The 26,543-nt window shown below is 40.6% G+C and overlaps 1 protein-coding gene across 6 annotated transcripts in view; it reads right to left on the bottom strand.

Annotated features, from left to right (window-relative positions):
* MYO6 (myosin VI) overlaps window positions 1-26,543 on the bottom strand; it is a 262,780-nt gene that overhangs the window by 97,401 nt on the left and 138,836 nt on the right. For all 6 annotated transcript variants that reach the window (XM_066604748.1, XM_066604765.1, XM_066604773.1 and 3 more), the window contains exons 14-18: window positions 26,105-26,196; window positions 11,583-11,655; window positions 10,283-10,410; window positions 3,774-3,869; window positions 7-177 (exon numbers count right to left, since the gene is read on the bottom strand). In XM_066604748.1, coding sequence (XP_066460845.1) covers window positions 7-177; window positions 3,774-3,869; window positions 10,283-10,410; window positions 11,583-11,655; window positions 26,105-26,196 — 560 coding nt within the window. The remainder of the gene's footprint in view (window positions 1-6; window positions 178-3,773; window positions 3,870-10,282; window positions 10,411-11,582; window positions 11,656-26,104; window positions 26,197-26,543) is intronic.

Raw genomic sequence — 26,543 nt, 5'->3', positions numbered from 1 at the left:
ATATACCTTGAACTTGTTTCCCACACTGATGAAGCTGAGTTTTCCAGTCTTTTGCTTGGAATCCTTGTGATTATTGACAGATTCGAATAGTTCCCGTACAAATTTATCTTTGGACTCGCATATGAGGCACTCCAGTGACATGTGCAGTGCATCATTGTTCTTCTCCACAAATTGTGTCTACAGTGAAATGAAAATATAGTCAAGCAAGTGTTGTTTCATCTTTAATTCAATCCAAGACGCTGTAGGACGCCATCAAAAATGAATATACATGACCTAAATCCATGTCTAATGCCATCAGTGCAGTGATGCAGCATACCTCCTAGCCACACCAGCTATGTTATCCAAGGAGTACTAATAGCTTTACTGCTACCTAGTTCATACACAGAAAGGATTCACTATTTTCAGTAAATCATATGTATGCGATATGTAAATGAGTAAAATAAATAACAAATTACAGAGATATAAATACAGTTAAACCACAAAAGTGAGCGACCAAAATTGCTTGTGAAATACAGACTTCTAGTAGAGCTATCCTCTCAGAGAGGGCCAACATACTTCTGTAGCATACACATGGGAACAACAAGGCAGATTTAGCAATATGAATGCATTGGGAAAATGTCTTCCTTGCCATACGCCATATTTTTATAGTCTCTGTGGCCCTTTTTTCGACTGTTGTAAATGTGGGCAAATCAGTAGTCACATGGAAAGTCATTTGTTCACTAACGATCTTTACCACTGTCCTTGCAGTTGTTTTGAGACCATGGCACATGTCCCATTGATGAAACTTAGTTGGGTTTATTCCATATATAGTTTTCAGAATGAGGTAAACATGAAAGTATGAAGGAGATACATTACAAACAGAGCACATCATTCCATTACTTCATGGAACATTGTGGAGACATACCTTTTTTCTGAACACTACTCCACATCTCCAATTTCAGTATTGTCAACTTGATTTCAATCACTGCAAGTCATACGTACATAACCTTTATACTATCAATCTACTGGAAGAGTAAACCATTAGAGACCGGTCTCCTCCACAAGTAGAGGAAGTAATTGGAAACTTCTGGTAAATTTCTCTGAAGCAGAAAGTACATTCTGAAAGCTGATATTATCACAAGGCAGTGGTGTCAAGTTTTTGTTTTGTGGTTAAGCACTACACTCGACTTTACATTGTTTGCTGTTTAGATTGGAAATTGTGCAATCTCAATCAGGAAATCATGATAAACTATTCTTATGAGATACTGATAGATGAAAGCTTCATGAGGTTGCAACAAATTGAGTTACAATTACGGTATGTTCTTTGGTGTCATTCTCTTTGCAGAGTGCAATTCTTTCAACGATGACAATATTTTCTATTGACTGCTCTACGTGCTCCTCTGCAGGACACAGAGATGGTATTATGCAGGTCTAAGACGTGATGAGCATGCTGCCGGTATAAGCTCATGTCCCGACCTTGCTCTCCAGTTGATCATCATATGCATCAGGTTCTTTCACCAGACTTCAAGGTGTTACAGCTGCTCTTCAAATAGAAGCTTAAAAGAGGGAGGAAGAATTGGGGCCAGGAGGTAGAGTAAGCAAACGTTACCTAATATCCACTTATATTTGGACTAAAAAGATGTGTGTGGACTTGAAACACGTAAAAGTAATTCATCTGTGACAGCGTGCTGGGTGTTATTGAAAGAACAAGATAATGTCAACCTTCGTGGTGCTGGTGCTTATCGGTGCATTCTAAAGACCCTGGAATTTGACCAATGAAGTTGGAGGCGATGCTCTTTACGGAGGCCTGCCATATTTTAAGGTCTTTAATACTTGCACTACATTGAGGATAGGGGATTACTAATACCTGTCTAAACTAAAGAACCTTTTTTCTGGGAGGTAAAGAAAATTCATTTAGCTATAAAATATGTATTTTGCCAAATTATATACTAAGTGAGCTCTGATTAATATCCTTAAAACTATTTATTTGGAAGTTCTTGTTGATTGTCTTTAGATGTGTTTATGTTGTACTGTATTTGCCCCTTTTTAAAATATGTCAACCCTTTCCAATCCAATTTGTATCCTGGTTTTCCTAGGGGGCTTACTGTTTTTCTGCCGTTACACAACGGCGCTTTATGCTGGCTAAAGCCAGTACTGCATGAGGTGACACGTTGGATAGGCTCCGACAGCAGAGAAGCTGGCAATATACAGTAAGAGAACCCCGACGGACGTCTTCCAACATCGGAGCTGTACAGTCTTAAATCATAATGTCTTTAGACATCAGACAGTGGATTGGAAAGGGTTAATCTAATAGGTCACATAGGTCTGGCAGATCATTGCTGTGAACAACCAGAGACTGTAAAAAAAACAACTTTCATTCCAACAGGAACAAATGGGGCAAAAGGTACCGATAGTAATAACAACTTTACAGGAAAACATTGACTGTAGTAACATACCCTTTACCAAAAGGTTTGCTAACTTACCAAAAGTATTTGGACACCTGACCCAGATTCAAAAGTACTATTTATTTACATATGTTAACATTTAATGGGGATTTTTTGGTCCCTAATGACATTCGATATTCTCTGTGGCATACATTCTACTAATGTGTAATACAGTGCAGCTGGTATTCCCCGCTTTTTATCCTGCAAACATATGGCAAGTTCTCTCAAAGAATATGGATGCTCAAGGAGTATGCATATCCATATCTTCATGTTAATGTAAAACAGCATTGGATATGTGACAAGATGCATTTTCTTGTTGGAAGTATTGTTGACTATTGCCACATTGCCAGTAGTACATCATCTAGAATGTTAAGGTACACCATGTTCATAGTTCTTGCCACTACAACCAACAGACTGAGACCATGCCACATACAACATCCCCAGACAATAATGAAACTTTCCCCATACTTAACTATTGACACAATACAGTGATGCAAAAGGCATTCCCCAGGCATCCCTCACAGCCAGGTATGTCCATCTGATTTGAAGGTGAATTCTGTGATTCGTCACTCCATAAAATATTATTCCATTGCTCAACAGTCTTTGGTCAGTTGAGCAATGGAAGAATATTCTATGGAGTGATGAATCACAGACTCCATCTTCAAATCAGATGGACGTACCTGGCTGTGAGGGAATGCCTTTTGCATCAGCGTGTTGAACCAACAGTTCAGTATGGTGGAGGTTCCATTATGGTCTGTGGATGAAATACATGGCATGGTCTCGGTCTGTTGGTTGCAGTGGTAAAATGGTGTACCTTAACATTTTAGACAATAACGTGCTGCCGACAATGTGGCAATGGTCAGCAATACTTCCAACAAGACAATATGCCTCGTCACAAATCCAATGCTGTTTTACATTGGTTTGAAGGTATGGATGTTGAACTTCTTTGAGCATCCATATTCTTTAAGAGAACTTGCCAGACATTTGCAGAATGAATAGAGGGAAATACCAGCTGAAGTGTAATCAGACGTTAGCAGAGTCTATGCCATGAAGAATATCCAATGTCATTAGGGTCAAAGGAAGCCCCAGTAAGCATTAACCTATGTAAATAAATACTACTTTGATTCTTGCTCAGGTGTCCAATTACTTTTGGTAGGGTAGTGTAGTTCCAGATTCATGTCCACAGCAGCTGGATCTTTTCAAGTTTGACTAGCTAAGCAATGATCCTATAACTGCAATCCTTAGGACTACATACTTTTAACTACACGACTGACTGACTAATTAATTGATATATTGAAGAACTAGACCATGCAGTAAAAAAATAGATTCTAAAAACAATTCCCATCTTACCGTCTCATAGCACACAGCTCCTGCGAAATGACGGATGATAAAGCCTTCATCATCTCGAATATTTCTATGGACAGTTAGTTTAGATTTTCTGGGAATCTGCAATAAAAGTGAGAATAAAAAATTGAACTGTGCCATTTTATTTCATCGCACGCATGATATAGACATTGATAACTTTATGCACATGAATTATGTGAGACACGGTGTTGCAAAATGAAACTCTACCTGCATGTGCAAATCATAAAAAATGGAAGACGGCTGATGGATGGTATCAGCTGTAGTATTCATCACTGGAAAAGCAACAAAGCACTGATGCATATTTATCAGCCTGCTGTTCCAGGCCTAAATGCATTTTTAGGGTCAAGTACTTTAAAACGTGTGCTGGTCAAATATTAACATGACAAGAGTATAATCTTTCATTGCCTAGACTCCAGCTGAAATCACCTGTGCCTTTTCCAGAACTCGCATTCAGAGATTTCATTAGTAAAGGAGCAGCGTCTTGGGCTGCAGTAATAAAATGATTCTTTACTGATGTTGAAAATCAAGGATGTAATTTGTTTTGCATAGATAAAAAGGTAAGGCAGCGATGTCCGCTCACCATGTTGGGGCACATACAATATAGTACTTACATCTCTAAACAAGGCTCAAGGGAGGCATAAAAAGAAATTCTATACCCAGCAGTTATCGTAAACACAGGAACTGGAACATTTTAAGGACAAAGCACACACAATTAAATTACCAAATATTCAGAGCCACTTCAGCTCACCCACGCACAAAACTTTTTAGATTTATGAGCACAGCTTGGCTTTCCCATACAAAGAATGCGAATTTCAAAAAAAAAATTGTTTGTCAGACTGCTCCCTGAAGCTAAGTAGCGCAGATTAAATAGGGATTGAAAAGGTAAAAGTAAAGAAAAGGTGAATGTTCATAAACAAGGTGCATAGATTTTGGGGTTGTTTTATAAATTTCCACCAAAAATTAAAAACAAAGCATAAATTAAAGCTGCAGATATCACGTATCCGATAGACATTTATATATTTATATGCATCAGGTACATACACCGTTTCCAATATCCGACTTCTATGAACAAGGTGCATGTGCAGAGAAATGTAAAGCCCAATGGCTCAGCGGTTAATTTTGACTTGAAGCTGTATGTTTTCTGGGGATGGAAATGGGTCCATGGGTGATAGAGTCGCATTTCAACAAAAGTCTACTTTACTATTGGCTTGGCCAACCTAGAGCATGCTTACATAGATCACCTGGGGCACACAAGTCTACAAGGCTCTGCCATCTGGCCAGGGTTTCCAGATGCCAGTGCTGACCCTAATATTCTCCATGTTCTGCTACTCTTCAAAAACATTACAAGTGTGTGTCTGTGTGTGTGGTTCAATTTAAGGACCCACAGGGGACAAGGACTGATGCTAGACTCTATCACTGCAAAGATGGTATCACATAGGAGGTCAACAGCCATAATATATCACTGCAAAAGATCCCCCAATAAATTATACTTTGTTCAAAAATACCTAAAAAATACTCAAACATACATGGGGTATATATTAAAATATAAATTGTGTATGTGCTCCAAAGATATCTATATACAGAATAATTAACAAGATACAAAGTAATCCTTTTGTACTCATTGTTTGATGAATCATGCCAAAAGGAAAAATACCAAATACATTACTGGTTTAGATGTATCCTCTGAAATTACCGGAGTATCAGCAGGTGTAATGGCAATTTGGTACATTGACCCCAAGTCTGCCCTGCCCAACTATGAGGCGATAACCCAGGAAAAAGGGCCCCCTATCCACAATAGCTGAACACCATTATCAACCTTTAAAGCCCTATAACATACCACACTTAGAAGGGCATTACAATTCCCAATGAGATTCTCCCAAATGAATAAATCCTGGGATCAACAGACTCCAGAAGACTCTCTCCCCAAATGATAAGAACATTCAGATATGGATGCTTAAAGAGGTATTCCAGGGAACATCTACTGTAAGTGTTGGGGTACACTGCGGTCAGAGAGGAAACCACTGCTCTGACCCGTGTAGTGGCCGGGACACATGATTGCAGGCAGGGCTCTCATTTAATTCAATGGGACACCAGTCTGCAATTCCAAGCGCAGTTCCCATTGATTTAAAAGAGGGCTGTGCCTGCAATTACGAGAGCCGGTCACCAGATCAGAGCAGCAGCTTTCTCTTTATTGCACTTTATTGCAGATTTTTAAATTCATGTGTAATGTAAATATATATTGGCTAAGAATTCAGTTGTCTTTAGTACATTTTTAATAGTGACATAACTAATTTTCGCCTAAAGGGTGAAATCAGACGAACGTATATCGGCTGGGTTTTCACGCCAAACCGATATACGATGTCCTCATCTGCGGGGGGGGGGGGGGGGGGGAGAAGGAAGAGCCAGGAGCAGGAACTGAGCTCCCGCCCCCTCTCTGCCTCCTCTCCGCCCCTCTGCACTATATGCAATGAAAGGAGGTGGGGGAGTGCTAAGTTCCGAGAATTAACCCCGCCCCCGTCTCTCCTCATTGCAAATAGTGCAGAGGGGGTGGAGAGGAGGCAGAGAGGGGGCGGGAGCTCAGAGCACTGCTCCCAGCTTTTCCAGCCTCCCCTGCAGAGAGAGACGACGTATATCGGCTGGGCGTGAAAATCCAGCCGATATACGTTCGTCTGAATCCAGCCTAAGAACTAGTAAACTATTTCTCCTTTTGGGCTCCAGTGCTCACAACTTTTTTACATTTTTTTCTAATCAATGTAGCTGTATGAGATCTTGTATGCTGCTGGTTGAGTTCTAGTTTTCATAGGTACCAATTTCAGGCCTATATAATGTGCTGAATAACTTTTATTAACTTTTTTTTTCCTGGGAAAAAAATGGGGTGGTGGCGATCAATTTGACAGTTTTTTGGTGATTTATGTTTATGGTGTTCAATACATTATGTTACCTTTGATCCAGGGGTCCCCAACTCCAGTCCTCATGGACCCCAACAGGTCATGTTTTCAGGATATCCTATGGTAAGAACACCTGTGGCAATGTCTGAGGCGCTGACGATAATTACATCACCTGTGCAACACTGAGGAAAACCTGAAAACATAGCCTATTGGTGGTCCATAGGGACAGGAGTTGGGGAACACTGCTTTATTCTATGAGTCTAATAATAGGAGTATAATTATGACATTAAATTATATAGTTTAAGTCGGTTTTACTACTTTTGCACAACATAAAACTTTCTTCGTCCCCAAAGAGGCTTTGTGTCATCACATTCCAGGATCCAAAGGATTTTGATTTTGCCATTTACAGAGTTGCATGAGGCTTGTTTTTGTGGGACGCCTTGTAGTTTTTATTGGTGTCATTTTGAGGTATATACGACTTTATTTTTTTTTTTTCTCCTGTCGTGAAGTGAGATTAACAGAAAACAGTTATCTTCTTGTTTTTTTGTTTTTTTTTTAACATAGTTTACTGTGCTGGATAAGTAATGTAATATTTTATACTTTGGGGCGTTACGGATGTAGTGATACCAATTGTGTATTTTTTCTATATTTTCCTGTACGGAGAAAAAAAGCTTTTACTTTTTTTTAATGTAAAAACCATTTAGATAGCACATTCAGCAATAACTGCGGCTTTTGCAGGGTTAAACGTTGTAGAAAAGATTAGATGAGCAAGTGTTCATCTTTTCACTCCTTTTCTGAAAAAAAGACCTCCATATGTGACAATCAAAAAGGAAATAAACTGATTGATGGTGGGGAGGCTGGAGGGAGGGGTGATAACATGAAGAAAGTCCATGTCACTCCTCCTTCTCCCCTCTGCACTCTGAGTGAAAAGTGATAGTTGTAAATTTAGTATTCACGGCCCTACTTCAAATAGTTGTAGTATTGGTTCTATAAGAGTTACTGACATCCTTTTGGTGTCCTATTACAGCCAAGAATTCAAAAAATGATATTAAAATCATGACGGAAGCACTGATTGAACTGGAGCTACAGCCCTTTAAACTAAAATGAGCTCTGTTCGTCTAAAACTGTAATTTCCTTTTTCAGAGGAATGAGCAGATCTTGTCCTAAACTGTAGGGGGATTAAAATTGCTTCACAACCAGAGTTTCCTTCCTGGTTGCAGTTGACCAAGACATATGACTTCTGCAGCCAATCATTGGCTATAGAAGGTCATTGCTATGGTCAATGATTGGCTGCAGCAGTCACATGTCTTGGTTAACAGCAACCGGGAAGGACAAAGTGGTTGTGAAGCAATTATCAATGGAACCTGTGACCAGGCTCACGAACAGATAGCCACAGTGCCCCCATGTATGTGTTCTTCTGAAATGCTGCAGAATTTCAGAATGAACAGAATTTAAAGTTTGACTTGGAACAGAGCTCAAAGTCAAAGACGCGGCCTGTGCCAGACTCCCCCTGCCTACGGCATGTTGACTGACAAACTCTCTCCTTATACACAGGCAGGGAGAGGATCTGTCAGTCAACATGATGCACGGGGCAAGAGGCCGGCATGGCTGACTTTTTAACTTAAAGCTACATTCTGAGTCAAACTTTAAAGTGTGTTTATTCTGAAACGCGGCAGCATTTCAGAACACCACATACACGGGGCCACTGTGTATATCTGTCCTGGGTTTAGCTGGTAGCACAAACCCAGTGACAGGTCCCCTTTAAGTCATGGGAAAACTCTGTTTAAATAAAATGTAACATTTCTAAATTACAACGCTAGTTCCTTTGCACTGCAAAAGGATAAAACTGCGGTATGCAGGCAACACTACTGAGACCATATAATTCTGAAGTTATGAGACTTAGAGACTGTGTTGAACAAATTTCATTTGAAGATTCAGCTTTTTGGATCCGAGGTTCATTATCATCCAGCTCACACTGCACAGTAGGACGTTAACAAATGAGGCTGTGTACTTGTATATTAGGATGATAATCTGAGAGTCTCACCTGTGTAGTCGCACTTACGCAGCCCATTTTGTGCAGTGCTTGGCACAAGGTGACTACAGTTTACAGGAAACAATATTCTTTGTTTATATAATGCCAGCAGATGGAACCTTTATAGAGAACATCAGACATTACAGAGTAACAAACTAATTAACAACTCAAACAATAGCTGTGAGGGTCCTGCTCCCACAAGTTTACAATCTATAAAACAACAAGTAGCAAAAGTGTTAGTGCTCGTCCGGCCATGTTTTACTGTAACCCCTTAACGTAGCCCGCTTGTGCTTTGATGACCAACTCAGTTTTCAGTTTTTTTTCATCATCATCATCGCATTCCAGGAATAATACCAAGTTTATACAGTTTTAATACGTTTTACTACTTTTGTACACAAAAAAACTTTTTTTATTTCTATTTTTTTTTTGCTTTTGTGTCGCAGCATTCCAAGGTGGGGTTTTGAAGTTTTTATTTTAATTTTTTTGAGAATTTTTTTTTTTTTAAACTTTAACTTTTTATTTTTGTCCCATCATGAAGCTTGAATATTAGCATCTTTTATCATTCTTTTAATACACTACTATACTTCAGTGTTATAAAGCCTATGAAGTGAAGCCAGATTCTGAGACTCATAGGCCACTGTGGCTGGCAGACCCAGAAGCTATATTCAAGCCTCCAAGTCCCAGAACAACCCATCACGAACCTGCGATCATATCGCGGGAGGCCCAATAGGTGACAAACGGGATCCCCTCCCTCTGTCAGCATTTTACATGCCGCGGCCGCACTGACAGTGGCGTGTAAGGCATTTAACAGTGGGGATCCATGGTTTCATCAGTCCCTACTGCTAGAACAAGTGCCAGGCTGTCATCGATGGAGATCCGCGCCGGGCTTCTCATGCAGCCTCAGCCAAAAGACAGCACTGCAGAATAAAGCCCCTTAACTGACGTTGTCAAAAGATGTATAGGCATTTGTTCAGGGGTTAAAGCTGATAAAGCTGCATGAGCCGGTCACTAGCCAGTATTTGTGTTTGTACAGATATGAAGTGCTTTTGATTGCATGGAGTGTGGAAGTTATTGATAAAAAAGGGGGTTAGCTTCTGAGACAGAATGTAGAGAGGTACACAGAGGTAAATTAGGGGATGTGAAATTTTTAAGGCACACTTGGGGTAGCATATTCCAAAGAACTGGTACAGCTCAAGAAAAGTCTTGTAGATAGTAGGGGGAATTTCAGATTATGGACAACATTATTCTGAGATCATTAACAGAAAGTATGGGTAGGGCGATAGAAACAAAAAAGAGAGGAGGAGATATAGGGTGTGGAGAACTTTATAGGTGACAGTAAAAAGTTTAAATTGTATTCTATAGTGGATGAGCAAACAGTGTAGTGACCCTCACAGGGTGGAGGACATAAAGATGAGCCTGGTTGCTGCATTCGGGAGAGATTGGTGAGGGTAGAGTTTAGTGAAGAGAAGACCGACCAGTAGTGAGTTAAACTAGTCAAGGGTACTAGTTTTACAGTCATCTAGCTTTGACCCAAATCAAAGTAATTGCTCCTGAAACACAAACGAATGTCTTACCGTAAGGCGGAAGTGATCCTTATGTTTCTGGTGAACCACAGATGTAAAGTGTTGGTCACTAGGCTGAGGCAGTCTGTTCTCTTCATCCAATATATCCAGTACACCCACTAATTTTGACTCAATCAGATCTGAAAAAGAAAATGTAGCAGTTTTGTAGGTTACATTAAGAAAAGCATTCTTCACATAACAGTGCGGCAAAGTTCCTGTGCTGCCAGCATTAGCAATGTTAAAAGAACACGTTAAGATTCTAACAATTCTTCCACCAGATAATTATCTCTGGAAAGAGAATTGCACATCTGTCTCAGGAACACAGAGAGGAAATTAAAACCAAGGCAGCGTTTAACTATTCCAGTCAGTGCGCTGAGCTCATCTATATTACGAATATGCTGCAGCACAAAACGTGAAGAGCACCTCTAGCAAAGATAGAGACAAGTTGTGCAACTCAAATCACATGATGGCACTGCTGTGTATTCAGGCTATTCCTGCTTGAGTCGCCTGTGTACATAGGTAACATTGTATCAAATATGTCGTGCCGAAGCTGCATTGATTACAATGTGAAGTGGAGTTTAAACCTTTCCAATCCACTGTCTGACGTCTTCCAACATTTTGATTTAAGTCTGTACAGCTCCGATGTCGGAAGACGTCCGGCAGGGTATTCTTACAGTATATTACTGGGCGCTGTGTTGTCGGGGGCCTCCCCAGCATGTCACATACCGCAGTACTGACTCTAGCCAGCAGATGGCGCCATAGTACAATGGCAGAAAGAAAAAGCCCCCTAGGAAACTCTGAATCCAAAATTGGATTGCAAAGGGTTAATGGTTGGATGTTGTTGTTTAGCCATTTTTGAGCAGATCATGAACATGCCCTTTATAAAAACCAATTTGTATGTTAGGGCTAATGTCCATGGGCGTTTTATCACCGTGTGACACGCACGCATGATACACAGTGATTAGAGTCAATGACTTTCATTCCTCCATGCACACCAGCTTGTGGACACAGCGTTTTTATACAGCAGAGAAACAAATAGCACCATACTCTATTTCTCTGCGTACGTCACAGAGCTCTTCTACGGGCCGCCTTATCGAAACGCTGCCCTTATGCAGGGGTTGTGAGAGGGCAGCTTTTTGAAACACAGCCCCGCTCTGAAGGGAGTTGGGAATTTGAAAAAAAAAACACTGTGATGTCATATTCTTGGATATGAGCAACTCATACCTGGCCAATACGCGGTCTTGCATCGTTTTACACATACACCCGTGGACATGAGCCCTAACATTCGGATACTAAGTTTGTCAACACTTACCTATACAGTCTTGGTTATCCACATAGTGCACTTCATTCACACCAAGTCCTTCTCTCTGATATAATTCCTGCTCCTAAATACAGAAACACAAAAAAACGTATTACACTCTGTTCAAGAACAAAGAAGCTTCAAAAGTAGAAATATGTTTAACAGCATCATTTTCAACTTCTGCTCAAGTTTTCTGTTTCAAACAATATAATTGAAAAAGCAAAGCACAGAGTCTTTAAACCTTATCAGACAATAGGGACTGGAAGCAGCTGGCACACCTGTACACTTCTAGAAAAGATTCCCATATGCTTTTGATCACAGACATGATAAGAGACCAAGAAGCGCAAAGCAGCCTTGATCCTGATGCGCACTTTAATCTGATCAAAGGGGATGTTCCCTGAAATAGTTGTGGAAGAATTCACACACTGTATGATGCTTGGCAATAAGGTGAACGAATTCATTAACTGCTCTACCACTTTATAGTTCAGAATAAAAATTAACAAATCATCATAGTTTCAGCCATCTGAAAAGTGGTAAAAATATTGGGCGCCTGTGAAAGTTCCCCATTATAAAAAGGGGCAATGAGAGCTACATTTATAGTGCTGGCCAACTTGATTCAATAGGTATCAACTGCTACAAACAGTAAACGGAACTGTGCAAGAATAAGGGCTGAGCAGCCTGCGGTACGATCAAATCAATACTCAGTGACACTGCCAATAAACCGATATGTATTTTTATCAGTTAGCTAGTGTAGTGGCCATTGCGGATTAGTTGCATGGCAGTGGTTGCTATGTATATTTATGATCCAAGCAGTAATGTGAGTGGGACATAGATTCAAATACTAGCAAATTTGGAAAATGTTGCATGTTTTCTTCTAAAAACTATAAAATGTTGGTACACCTTTTAATTTTGGAAAACTGCAAAAATTGTAGGAACTGCAGGCAGCAGGTTCTAGAGCAGATTGATATATTTTTATTATATAATTTATATGTACTATATATAATAGTTGTGTGGGGAAAAAGTTAGTACAACTTGTATTTCATTCATTTAAATCCCTGCTGTTTCTAAGCTTAGGAGTCCAGTGGGCGGTCCTATCAGTGATTGACAGCTATCTATGCATGTGCAATCCTACTGGAAGGCTGTCAGGTCCACCTACTAAACATAGGAAGAGCATGGGTTCAGATGAATAAAATACAAATTCGACTGAAGCTTTCCCCACAAAACTACCGGTACATATCAATCTGCTTGGCTCCATCTGCACTATAAAATGCCATTTGCAGATCAAATGCCTTCTTCAAGGTTACACATTCCCTTTAAAAGAAACCTGTCGATAGTTCCACGCTGCCCAAGCCACAGACAACATGAAATCTGGACAGGTACTTACATTACAGAGAGATACAGTTTACCCCGAAATGCTGAGGAGTTTCAGAGAACACTTACTCTGAGAAGCATACCTCTGTGTAGTGGTCGGATTTCATGCTGGCCATGGTCTGCCAGCATGAGGGTAGTGACAGGTTCACTTTAAGTTGTCAAGCCAGAAGTTGAAAATGCTTTAGTATAAAACAATTTTGTTTTTCGTGTAGCTAAAACATTTACGTGTAATAAACTTTGAAGAGTTCCAACTGATTAGATACGGAGCACTTGTGATGCAGTTTATGTTATGAGAGATATCACTAAGGCTCATCAACATCAGCACTACAAGTTCTCATCTAATACTCTGATCTTTCTTATTCTAGGGATGCAGACTACAGTAATCTTCTATACAGTATCTAGCACCAGAAGGCTTGCTTTCTTCTGGAAGAGTGCTATTCATCACAGATTTTCCTGAGGAGCATGCCTTAAGATTCCTTAATATCTGGACACCTACAAGGAGAAGCAGTACATTTCGAAATGTATCCTCAGAAATGAATCCATAAATAAATTAGTGCTTTCTTTATAAAAAGCACTTTGTGGTCCGCTAAAATGTCTGCTGGTTCTCTCGATCTTTCTCTCACAATTCCTATGTAAACTAGCAGCAAGCCAACTGCACCATTCCAAGGCGAATACGCATGAAATAAATTACTATTCTTTAGTTAGGTGCTAAAATTCAAAATAATGCACCTATTTACCATAAAGCAAAAGGCCAACTTCAAAACGCATCTGATTTGGGATATTGTCCTACGCTTATCATGGTATTTGTGCTAGAATTAAACATTAGCACAAGAATGTATTAGTAGTTCTGCTATGCACATCAGTATATAAAATAAGAGCGAGAAGTGCCTGATCACTACTGATTGGCTAGAAGTAAAAAAATAAAATAAAAAATTAGGAACTGTGAAAAATAATAATCTTTATTTATATAGCGCCAACATATTCTGCAGCACTTACAAGACAGGGGGAATAAAAAGAAAACTATGGTTAAATGAAGTAAGCAATTGATGGAAACAATAGGGGTGAGGGTCCTGCTCCAATGAGCTTACATACAACAGATAATGGGGTGATACAGAAGGTAAAGGGGCTGGAGATGTGCATGGTATGGGGAGGTGGAGAACATGGGATGCTAAACACAGACTATGGTCAGGCCGTATAGTGGCTGACTCTGTATGACTGCAGGGGGTGGTTGTTGGCAGCTAGCGGGCATTGCAGTCAGTAGGACAGGGAGCATGTTATCAGGCGGAATTCAGGGGGGTTTGGTTTAGTGGATGTGGTATGCCTCCTTGAAGAGGTGCATTTTTAGAGCACGCATGAAATTTTGTGTGTCAGGGATTGCCCGGATAGTTTGGGCTAGCGCGTTCCAAAGGACTGATGCTGCTCTGGAGAAATCTTGGAGGCGGAAATGAGACGTTCAAATTAAAGGGGCACTTAGTCTGATTTCGTTAACAGAGCAAAGGGAGCGGGCTGGGTAGTGGATTGAGATGAGGGAGGCAATGTAGGGTGGCGTGGTGCTATGGAGAGCCTTATGGATGAGGGTGGTGAGTTTAAATTGTATTCTGTATTTGATGGGTAGCCACTGCAGTGACTTGCACAGGGCAGAGGCATCTGAGTAGCAGCTGGACAGGAAGATAAATCTGGTTGCCGCATTCAGGATGGATTGGAGAGGGGAGAGTCTGGTGTGGGGGAGGCTGATTAGCAGCAAGTTGCAATAATTAAGACGAGAGTGGATAAGGGCAACAGTGAGCGTTTTTAGCGTGTTCACGGTGAGAAAAGGGTGGATTCTTGTGATGTTCTTGAGGTGCAGCTGACATGTTAGGGCGAGAGACTGGATATAGGGGGTAAAGGAGAGATTTGAGTCAAATAACTCCAAGGCAGCGGGCATGCTGGGAGATATGGTGGTGCCACACACTGAGATGGAGATGTCAGAATGAGGTCAATTAGCAGAGGGTGGAAACAGGAGGTCAGTTTTTGAGAGGTTCAGTTTTAGGAAGAGAGAGGACATAGTGTTAGAGACAGTGGACAGACAGTCGGTGGCATTCTGGAGGAATTTGCAGTGATGTCACGGGCAGAGGTGTATAACTGGATGTTGTCAGCATAGAGATGGTACGGAAAGCCAAATCTCCTCATGGTTTCTCCAACAGGGGCTGTGTAGATGGAGAAGAGGAGGGAGCCAAGGTAATTTAATGTAAAAAAAGGGCTAATCTCTACACTACACAGCCCCAGAAAGAGAAGTGCTATAATTTAGTCAGTGTGGTACTCACTGACTCATTAGGTTATTTAGAACAGTTTTAGCCATTTCCATTTCCACACTTAAACCATCTCTTAACCAACAGATTTATGTTCCATGATTGCTGTCAATAAGCTGCTCCCTAGGAGACTTGATTGTTGGTTAATTTAGGGCGTTTTCCGGGACTTAAATATTGATGACCTATCCTTGGGACAGGTAAGATCAGATCGGTGAGGGTCTGACTCTCAGCAACCCTGCTGATCAGCTGTATGAAGAGAATGTGGTGCTCGGCAAGCCTCCCCACTGCTTACCAAACACAGCGCTGTATATTTTGTAGCAGCAGTGCCTGGTATTGTAGCATAATGTCATTTAGGACTCCCTCACACAGCAGCGCGATTTTGCCTTCACTTTCGGCCTGCGGCTGATACGAAGTTTAGCATACCACATCATGGATGAAGTACGCTAAATGCCGAATATAGAACAGATTCCGTTTGATAATCGCAACGCTGATCGAGCGGCTGTCTGAGAGGCTCCATTGAAAACAATGGGAGCGTTATACCACGATTAGCGCTAACCACGGTAAAGAGTGACTGTGAGAGCGATGCCAAACTTGAATAGAACTGAGCAGCACAAAAGCCAAGAGACTAATATACACACGACTCACCCGAGCACTGTGGCTTCTTCATACAGCTAATTGGCCAGAGTGCCAGGAGTCAATCCCCCATCGATCTGATAGGAATGGCTATGCTAACTATAAGTTATTAATATTTAAGTCCCAGAAAACTCCATTAAAACCTCCTTTCTCCTAATCTTGCAGGGTTGAACAGTCAAGCAGATTAGTCATTTAATATCTCCCTACTGGTGGCGGTAGAGTCCTGAAAACAACATTCTAACAATATAAAAATAGGCAACATGTACAATGTCGACACATTGCAAAGAAAAAAGGAATATGTTCATTTGTTCCAGGTTTTGTCTTTCAAAGGATCGTAAAGACACAAGACCACATTCAACCCAATAAATATTACTACCGTATACGAAATGGGTAAACCGAGTGCGAGATGCATCCAATCGAGACACAAAGATGCTGGATGCACAAATGCCGTATGGGAGGTAATTCAAATGTTAATTTTGATTTTATCTGATTTCACGGTTGTAAAGAAAACACAATATTGTGCGCAGTTATTGTTTAACTCCATTTGTCATCCACAGTATTGCGCATAGACACATAATTCAATCATTTACCTGAATTGAAGACCTCTGCTTTGTGAAACTGCGAAGAGTTTTATCGTATTTACATACCATTGTGTTCATATGAAATTTTAATATTATCATAATACAAACTGGAATAAAATCATTTCAAGTCTTCTCGAAATGCTGCTCTCCATGTATTGTCATTTTAATAATTTACCTAGTATTCTTGCCTTGAGCTGAATGGTCACAGAACAGATTGTTCCGTTTCTAGAGCACAGGTAGATTCTGTCTAACTAGATTTGTGTCTGCAACCGGCTTCCAGGCATTGTGCAGTGGCCAATCACATTTCAATAACCGAGCCTCAACACAATACTTAGAGCGAAAATATAGGCAATCCGTGCAGCAAACATTTCTATACACTGCAGCAAACAAGATGCTTCAGCAAAGCCACGTAAACCAAGCAATGCACATAAAGAACCCTGACCTAGCATAAATATCAGCATGGGCAACATCATTTTCTTTGTATGCATTTAGATTTGACAGGCCGAGTTCTGTATGCTTACTAAATGACTGCTGTATCCCATGATTTTATGCTAATACAAAACATTTATCACAAGCCGTTACAAATGAAACATCAGCACGAGAGATCATGTTAATTGCACGCATAGCGTGAAACAAACAATATTTGCCTTTCTGCTAAATGAATATGCCTCCAAGTAATAAAATTAATGGACTGTTTATTAAATATGAATGACACAGAGATATGGTTTGTGGTATATACTTTCATACCAGCATACTGAGCAAATAGTAAATCAGAAGGAAAATGTCTTTACTATTAAAGTTTTATATAGGAGAACAGACCATTGCTAAACCACATACACTGGGGGCTCGGCGGCCTCCGCATCTTCACAACTACATTATGCTTCTAGTCCTTCCCGGAGATAGACAGTTCTCCAGTACTCAACGATGGTTGTTTAGCAGAAGTTGAATGTCGTAGGGTTTATTTCATTTTAGGGCCTGTGGTGCATCCAGGCAATGGGCAAGTTAAAGGGGTTGTCTCGCGGCAGCAAGTGGGGTCATACACTTCTGTATGGCCATATTAATGCACTTTGTAATATACATCGTGCATTAAATATGAGCCATACAGAAGTTATTCACTTACCTGCTCCGTTGCTGGCGTCCCCGTCTCCATGGCTCCGTCTAATTCTCATGTCTTCTGGTGTTTTTAGACGCGCTTGCGCTGCGCGGTCTTCTGCCTGGTGAATGGGGCCGCTCGTGCCGGAGAGCTGGTCACCGCGTTGTCATCGTAGCTCCGCCCCGTCAGTGTGCCGATTCCAGCCAATCAGGAGGCTGGAATCGGCAATGGACCGCACAGAGCCCATGGTGCACCATGGGAGAAGAACCGCGGTGCACCATGGGAGAAAACCGCAGTGCATCCCTGGGAAAGGAGCGGCGGCCATCTTAGGGAGAAGATTTTTATAACTTCATATTTCGTCGGATCGGTGAGTAGCAAGCAGTTTAAAAACCGCTTTAAATTGCTATTTTATGCCAGGGGGGGGTGACAGGGAGAATGGGCTAATGTAAAATTTTGATGTTTGCCTCGGGACAACCCCTTTAAAAGTTTTATATAGAACGAGAAGAAACATACTTGCTCCCTTCCCCAACAAAAAGCCCACAGCCACACTGTCTGGTAATATAGTTGAGCCCCATTCACTTGAATAGGGGAGAACTGCAATAACAGACAGCTTGTCAAGAAATACAATGCTCTTTCTGGGGATAAAAAAAAAGAAATTTTTCATTTTTGTAATCTCAAACAAGCTCCTTAACCATTTTGACTCTACAAAGTAGCCTTATGTTGCAGCAGCAATGCAGTCAAAATAAACCACCGTAGGAGTATGCTGCAGTGCTGGTATAGGCCCAAGTTGCTGTGCCATCATTTGTAGGTACCTGTTCTATTATACAGGTGACACCCTGCTCTGAAGACTCAATAATGACCAAGGCAGCTAAGTGGCGCTCTCTCTACATGCTCATCTGCGCCATCAAAACACTATAGCAGGGTTGGCATGGCAGCTGGGCACCTAATGATCACAAGTCTGTCATGTACATAAGCCTATTAATAAAAGGCAGACTGTTATACACTGCAATACAAAACTATTGCAGTGTATTATAGAATGATCAAAGTATTCCATATCCTACTAAGAGGTTGAAAAAAAAAAGAAGAAAAGTTTATTAAACCTTTTAGTTTTTAGAAAAATTTTAAAATTCAGGTTTCTAAAAAAAACAAAAAAACAAACAAACACTTTTTTCCTTATACAGTCCTGTATTATGGCAAATAATGAAAAAATAAATACATAATTCTCTCCGCTCTCCTTAGAAATCTAGAAGACTGGAGAAAGTATCACATCTCTTCATCGAGTAGGGTTCATGCACTAAAAATGGCCTTGTTACCGAGCTCATGATTTATTCTGGGTTTCCTTAATTGCTACGGTCATCTTTCTTATAAACTATACAACTTCACGCAATCAACTTTGTTTGGTATGGTTCAATTCCTAGAGTGAATACCAAGCTTTTAGATACAACCCTAAAGGAGAACTAAGGGCTTTTACACAGAACGATTCTCATAAAAAAAAAAAAATTAAACAAGTAAAAATGAAGCAACATCCTGCTGGCCTGATTTACTTAATCACGTTGAAAATACTGTATACCACCTTACACCTAAATGGTCACCTCGTTGTCCATTCTGCGGTAATCAACATCACTGGAGACTTCATAGAGCACCTACACTTACAGGTATAGTTAGTTGGGACATCTTTAGTACTTTTCAGCAACTGCAGTTTAAATTTAACCTATTAGACACTAACTCTTAATTGTAAGTACTATTTGTTGAGACATGCGGTCTGGACACAATTTAAAAGGCTTGACAATCCTTCTCTATCTGACTCTCTTGGAGAGACTGGTCCAGTCTTGAGAAATGATTTTCCAGTTTCTATGGGCTTCAACAAAAAATGTAGTTGCGCTCAGGAAAAAAGGCCTTTCAAAAATGGAAAGTGGATGTTTTAGACTTGAGTGCTGTCTGTGATTGGTTACAGCACTCAGCCAAATCAGAGGCAGCGCTTTCTGGAGGCAGGGATTTTTCAATCCCCGACCACCAGAAGACAGATGAAGACTGACAGGGACGTATAGAAGAGCCAGACAGCTCTTCTAGGGGAGTTATTATTTTTTTTTTACAGCTAGCGATGATTGTTGGGGTAGGGCTTACATTTCAAGCCCCCCAACCCCCTGAAAATCATCACTGCAGGGGTTGCCTTCATCCCATTGCTTTTAATGGGGCAGCAGCAGCGCTAGTCCCATTGAAAGCAATGGGATAACATCACGGACCTCTGCCACAGCTGTCACAGGGGATTCCTTCATCCCCGTGGTCCCCGCGAGATGAAGGAATCCTGTGCCATAACTGTCACAGCTGTGCCAGGGGAGCACGATGTATTCTCTATGTTTTCAATGGGGCCAACACCGCTGCCGTTGGACCCATTGAAAGCAATGGGCGATAGTGCAGATTTTTCTTAGCCCTGCGAGCCTTGAGTAAAGACATCGCAAATGGGAGTAAAACCATTGAGAATCATTGGTTTCATAATCATGCGTTTTCATTCACTCTCGCATCACAGGAAAGTCTATCGCCAGTGAGTACGAGCCCTGAGGTCTCTCTTTTGTGGCTTGTGGAAGATGCTCCAGTGAATGTTATTTGTACTAGGTATAAACTTCTGGATGGATCATAACTTAGAACAAGACTGTGCTGTAGAGTACCGTACAGTAGAATGACATTCTTATGACCACTTCCGATGTACTGAAATGGTAGTCACTCAGACAGGAACCCAAGTGGTCGCTAGATGGCCTGAAGTGTTAAAGAGTTTGTAAGGCTATCGAATACTAGATATCTGAAGCATATGCAAGCAGTTATTGCAGTACAGTGCCGTCAAGAATATGTGAGCCTAAACAGTTAATATCTGGACAGACACCTAAAATCATATTTAATTTATATTTTAGTTATCAACAAAGCTGTCATATTCACGAGAGAAGATAAGCGATTCTTTCAGCTTCAGCGTTAGACTCCTACCACACCGGCATTTATATCCATCAGCAGTGACTAAGTGGATGACTGCAAGAAAGCCTAACATGACATTTGTCTGATTTATCCATTCAAGTGACTGGATAATGTGTCACTGCCTCACCAATTTTAAGATGACGAGGATGTTTACAGTAAGGTATCAAAATCCAAGTTCATTCCCAAGTTAAATAACACCTTGAAAATAGTTTTTTTGATAGACAGACATGGCAGCGAAGAGATCTGTTTTTCAAAATTCTGAACCTGTCAAGTTGTAGTAAAACAGTGTCCATTATGTGAAACTTACTAAGTGCAGAGAAATCCTCTAACAATACTTGTGCTTTTCATAATGGAACATGGTTATTAAGAGTGAGGGAAACAAAGGGATGAGTGGCAGGAAGTGAAAGAGGGTGAGATGTCAGGGGAGGGAGAAAAGTTAACAAGCACTCAATGAAAGGTGGGCAAGAGAAAAAGAATACTAATCAGACGTATATAGAGTATGCAATAACCAGAGAGAAGGGGAGAGTGAACAGGAAAAAAGATGCAATAGAAAAGCAGGTGCGAAAGCAGGAAAAAGCAAAAAAAGAGAGAGGATGAGAATACAAGAGTAGAAGAAAACAAACAAAAAAGAGTCACACTGCCAGAAAGGAATGGGAGAAGACATGCAAGCAACACAGAATGCAAAACATGCATATAAACAGTGGAGGAGAGTGCGTAAAGTGCAACAGACTTCTAACGCAAATTAGGCTACAGAACGTTCGTATATGTTGTGCACCAAATATATGCACTGGACTGCTGTGTTCTTCATACCCCGCCGGTGTTCAGGAGTATCAGCTGTATCCTGCTGTGAACTCCAGATAAGGCTGATCCTTCTCTTTTAGCATGCTGAAAGAGAACGATCCGCGATTCGGTAACGAAAACGGCACAATGTCAGTGCAGTAACACACAACGATTATCGCTCAAAAGATGGCTTTTGAGATCATTTTGAGTGATAATTGTTGTGTCTAAAGGGCCTTAAGATTTGCAAAACCACTAAACTGATTGGTATAAGTGACAGAGAGTTGAAGTCAGTGTGTTTGACACTATTTCCTGTTGCCTGCAGTTTGGGCAGCTTAGGAGACCTGATAGACTCCCTTTAACTATTCTGCAAAAAAAAAAGGTAAGCCAATGTATAGAAAAGAAAAACCAGCGCTTGTAAGGAAGGTATCGGCAAAATAATATGGAGCAACTTAATAAATCAGAAGAAAGAAATTTGACTTACTTCTGGGGAAGGCCTCAGTGTCCTCGAGACCCCCCTGGAAAAAATAGTGGATCCAATAATATTGTAGAAGCCTTTAATAGATTCAAGGGTACGGTAAAATGGTGGATATAACAGACAGGATAACAAAACAGCATGCAATGTGTTTTGGGCTAATCAGTTCCCCTTTCTCAAGCATGATTGATGATAATGCAGTACTTCCTTACATAATAAATTAACCCAAATTTCTGGAGTGTTGTCCGTAACCAGCGAACCTCCCGTGGCCAATGAGCACACTGATGAAGTCACGTGGTGCCCAGGATGTGTCTACGCGTTTCACTTGCGGTCCACGGTGCCCAAAGCAGCAGATGCCCCCGGGAGGCATCTTTAAGCGTCATACTTTTAATTTAAAACAGCCCATGAATGATGCCTCCACGGGAATAGACGTCCCCAGGTGACGTCATCAGGCACCAGCACAGTTGCAGTGCGTTCTACAGACACTGTTTTGGTGTCGTAGTGACGCAAATACGTCAAGATACATGCCCCAAAAGTGTGGAGCTCTCTGTATACTGCTATTCATAATTGCATCCAGTGTTTGGGAAGAGAAAAACCCTTAAAAATATCCTGGCCCCCACATGCCCACATTTTCGCACACAAGCAATTAAGCACATTCCTAGTGGTTTAAATGGATCCTATAAATGCAGGTTCAAAAAATGTAAATGCTGTCCTTCAATACAACATGGGAAAAAAGAGAGCCTTCTATCAAAATTAGAGACTCCTTAAACTGTGGTTCCTATATAATCTACACCATGGAATGTCCATGTAAACTCCGTTATATAGGTAGGAAAACCAATATCCTAAGGAGTAGGGCTAACAAGCATCGATTTAATATTCTGAATGGCTATCCCAAACATGGCGTTTCCAAACATTTCCTTTATCACCACAACAAAGATATTACGGGACTAAAAGGAACTCCCGTAGAGAATCGCTGGATCTTTCGTCTTAATGAAGGGCCTAAATAAAGTTCTAAAAAAATCTAGAATAAACTTTTAAAAGGGGCCGCCCCTTTGAAAGCAATAGGAAAAGGGGAACCCCTGCAAGGATGCAAGGCTGTTTTCACATGAAAACACCTCGCATTCAGGGCTTTCTCATGGATTGCGAGAGCAATGTTGGGCAGAGAATCACAGCCTGTTATCGCTCTCGCCAGTGTGATGGAGGCCTAATACTACTTCTTTCTAAATCACGCATTTTTAACAATATGTCTCAGTAATATTCTACATGTTAGTCTGTGTACTCATACTATAACAAATAATAGTAGTCATTTTTTTTAGTTGAGGTATTACCTTTTTAATGTTAACAATTATTATTATTACATATACCTTTATCGATAGCTAGTTTTTGGTTTAATACCTATTGTAATATGACATTTGTAATTGATATATTAAAAATCCAAGTTCCCCAGCAGCACTCCGTTACAATGCAGCAGCCACAGTGGAACAAGAATCGGTTCCCAGAGATAATCCAAGATATAGACAACATGGCAGCATCAGGGTTGCAAATTTACAGAAGAGCCTTTATTCTCCCATGATAGACACAAGACAGCAATGTTTGGACCGTTTGGTCTTTTTCAAGCTTGAAAAGACCAATAGGTCGAAATGTTGCTGTCTTGTTTCTGTCATGGGAGAGTAAAGGCTCTTCTGTAAATTTGCAACACTGATGCTGCCACGTTTTCTATAATTTGTAATTTATATATCTGCATGGAGTATTTTCATCTTTTTACCACCTGAATTGGAGAAATGAATCTGTGTAGTTTTACCTTTTATTCATTTATAAACTACTATTATTTTCTACCATAATGCCTTTCTAATCCTTTTTTAATTAGTTTATTGTTTGATATTCCCCTCAAATCACTAAATATCTGGATGTAATTATGAATTAACAGTATACAGAAAGATCCCCACCTGCATGTATCTTGACGTATTTGCGTCACATCCAAAGTGGACATGGCGTCTGTGGAACGTGCCACAGCTGTGCCAGCGCCTGATGACGTCACCCGTGGATGTCCATTCCCACGGAGGCATCATTTGGGGGCCGTTTTAAATGAAAAGTATAGCGCTTAAAGACGCCTCCCATGGGCGTCCACCACTGGAAAGCACTGTGGACCGCAAGTGAAACACAGACGCATCCTGGGACCACATGACCTCCTCAGTGAGCGCTTCGCTCACGGGAGGTGCCGCTGGTGACGGGCAACACTCCAGAAATTAGGGCTAAATTATTAAAGAAGTAAATACTGCATTACCATTACTCATGCTTAAGAAAGAGGCGCTGCTTAGCCCCGAAACGCGTTGCATGCTGTTTTGTTATCCTTTCGGTTATATCCATCATTGTATCATTATACCCTTGGATCTATCAAAGGCTTCTACAATATTACTGGATCCACAATTTCTTTCAGGGAGAGGTCTTGAGGGCACTAAGACCTTGCCCAGAAGTAAGTCAAACTTCTTTCTTCTGATTTATTAAGTTGTTCCAAATTATTTTGCCAATACCTTCCTTATGAGTGCTGGATTTTTTTTCCATACTTCGGCTGTACTTCCTGGATTCCATTGTGATATCTGGTGTTGTCTGGTCGCTCTCCCTCCTTGTGGATGTACTTGGGTACAGAAGGAATAAGGTTCTTTTTTGGCTCTTTGGGGCGCATACAGACTTATAGGTCTGCCTATATTCATTTTGGGTTTGGCCGCTAATGCCAAATAAGTCATATTTACATCCATATCTATAATAAAAGATAGCCCTTTCCTCACAAGTAGTCAGGAGCGCTGCCCCTAACTAAAAAGGTAGGCACTTTGCACTCCTAAAGGCAGCAAGTAGAGGAGGCTGCAACAATGTGTTGATAGGCATCAATCAGCCAATCTTCCCGATTAACAGCCTTTGTGTTCTGATGACTAAATCAGGACATCAGCTGTGAGTATTCTAATTCCCCATCTCAGTATTAATCTCAAATTTCCCCCACTTCAAATAAGAGGGAGAACTTCAAGTAAGAGTTATAGATTCAGGAATTTTTCATAATGCAATTCTTGATAATCTGTAGAAATAACTTCTGCTCTTCATAATTAGTCTGCATTAGGTGTCCCGTTTCTTTACTCGTGTTTAAATTATTTAGAATTGAAATCCACAGTTCTCTAATTCAGCAATAATGGATGCCTTCTTTCTGCTGACTTCTGTTCAATACTAGAAAGGCAGGCAATTGCCAGTCTTCAGGAAATCTCTGTATAATGTAGTCATAAGGTGATAAAGATATACAGTCTATTAGAACAGTGCTGCAGAGATGCCGTAGGCTGATTCCCATAATCAGACACATGCCGCATATGACATCTTCACTACTGTATCAGCTGTTTTACAAAATGTTTCAAGGGCATTTATGACAACAGAAAGATGCTTTGTAATGGACCCTACAGCATGGAAAGGTTTCAAATTAACACAAAAACACTCCCTCTGAATGTATGGTAGTTCTTTCGCCTTGAGCTACCAAGCAACTTTTGCAGGATCGGAGACTTAGTAGCAATCAGTTTTCATAGGCACAAATTGCATACAGTGTACGGCAAAACCATATTTTTTAGACTATAGACTCGCTATTTAGCTAGAAAAGATTTCTTCAAGTTACATTCTGGAGTCATTGGGGACATGACGGTTTCTTCCATGAGCATTCTGCTCAATCACAGAAAGATCAATATGGATGGCCGTAGATGCAAAGTCTACTCTTCTCCTACAAGCTCTGATGTGTTGGGTCAGTGAAGGAGAGTTGAACATTGCTTTCAGCTTCCAATCAGCGATAGGATGCTTTACTAGAGCTTTGGAAGGTGGGTAACCCACCAGCTAGTTCTACCTACTTCTATTCTAAACCAACAAGTAAAGGGGCATCACCCAAGACCACAATGGAATTAACCATGAACCCCCTTCTTTCCTAGACAGCTGACAAAGACGGAATTACCTGAGCCCACTAAGGAATGAAACATTACCCCTTCCACTACTCTACATCGCCAAAACTAGTTACATTAACTCATCCACTACCTTAGACAGTGATTAGTATGAAATACCGTTTCTTATATTCTATTGTCTACACTTGGGAGCATCTTGTAGTCGGAAAAATATGATAATTACAAAATATACCAATAAAGCTGCGATATTCATAAGAAAGTATCAATATTTTTGGGCTTTGTAGAATAAAAAAAAAATGCTAACACACAAACTGAGGCATCTCCAGAGATGATAGCTGCCCCATGTCCCAGTAATTAATTTATGGCAAAAACGTGATGTAAAGCTTCTTGTTTTCTGTTTGAGGGGAAACATTTCAGTTAATATCCACTTACCTCTTTAAGGATTCTTTCATTAAAGAACTGCTGTAGCTTCTCATTACAGTAGTTAATGCAAAACTGTTCAAAACTGTTGTGTTCAAAGTACTCTGGAAACAAAAGGACAGCAATAAGTTTTACATTTTTTGTTTTTGTTAGGCCAAGTGCACACTTAACTCAGTAGTGTGTGCTGCCTCATTACATATCATGGGTCTGTGTTGTCCGTTTTCTTATGTCTGACACACGGATAAAAAGAAATGCTAGTGTGTTGGAGGCCTTATAATGTGAAAAAAAACCTAGACATCTAAATAACACACAAATCACTTCTGTATCACTAAGCCAGGTCCTAATTTGCATTTCACTTCAGTTTTACACAACATAGAAACTTAGAAGACAGAATGACGTAAATGAGAAAATAGCAACATATTAAAATAGGAACGAGAGCTGGAAGAAAATG

Source organism: Eleutherodactylus coqui, chromosome 1 (assembly GCF_035609145.1).
Source record: "Eleutherodactylus coqui strain aEleCoq1 chromosome 1, aEleCoq1.hap1, whole genome shotgun sequence".
Lineage (NCBI taxonomy): Eukaryota > Metazoa > Chordata > Amphibia > Anura > Eleutherodactylidae > Eleutherodactylus > Eleutherodactylus coqui.
This window is presented reverse-complemented; position numbering and strand designations above follow the sequence as displayed.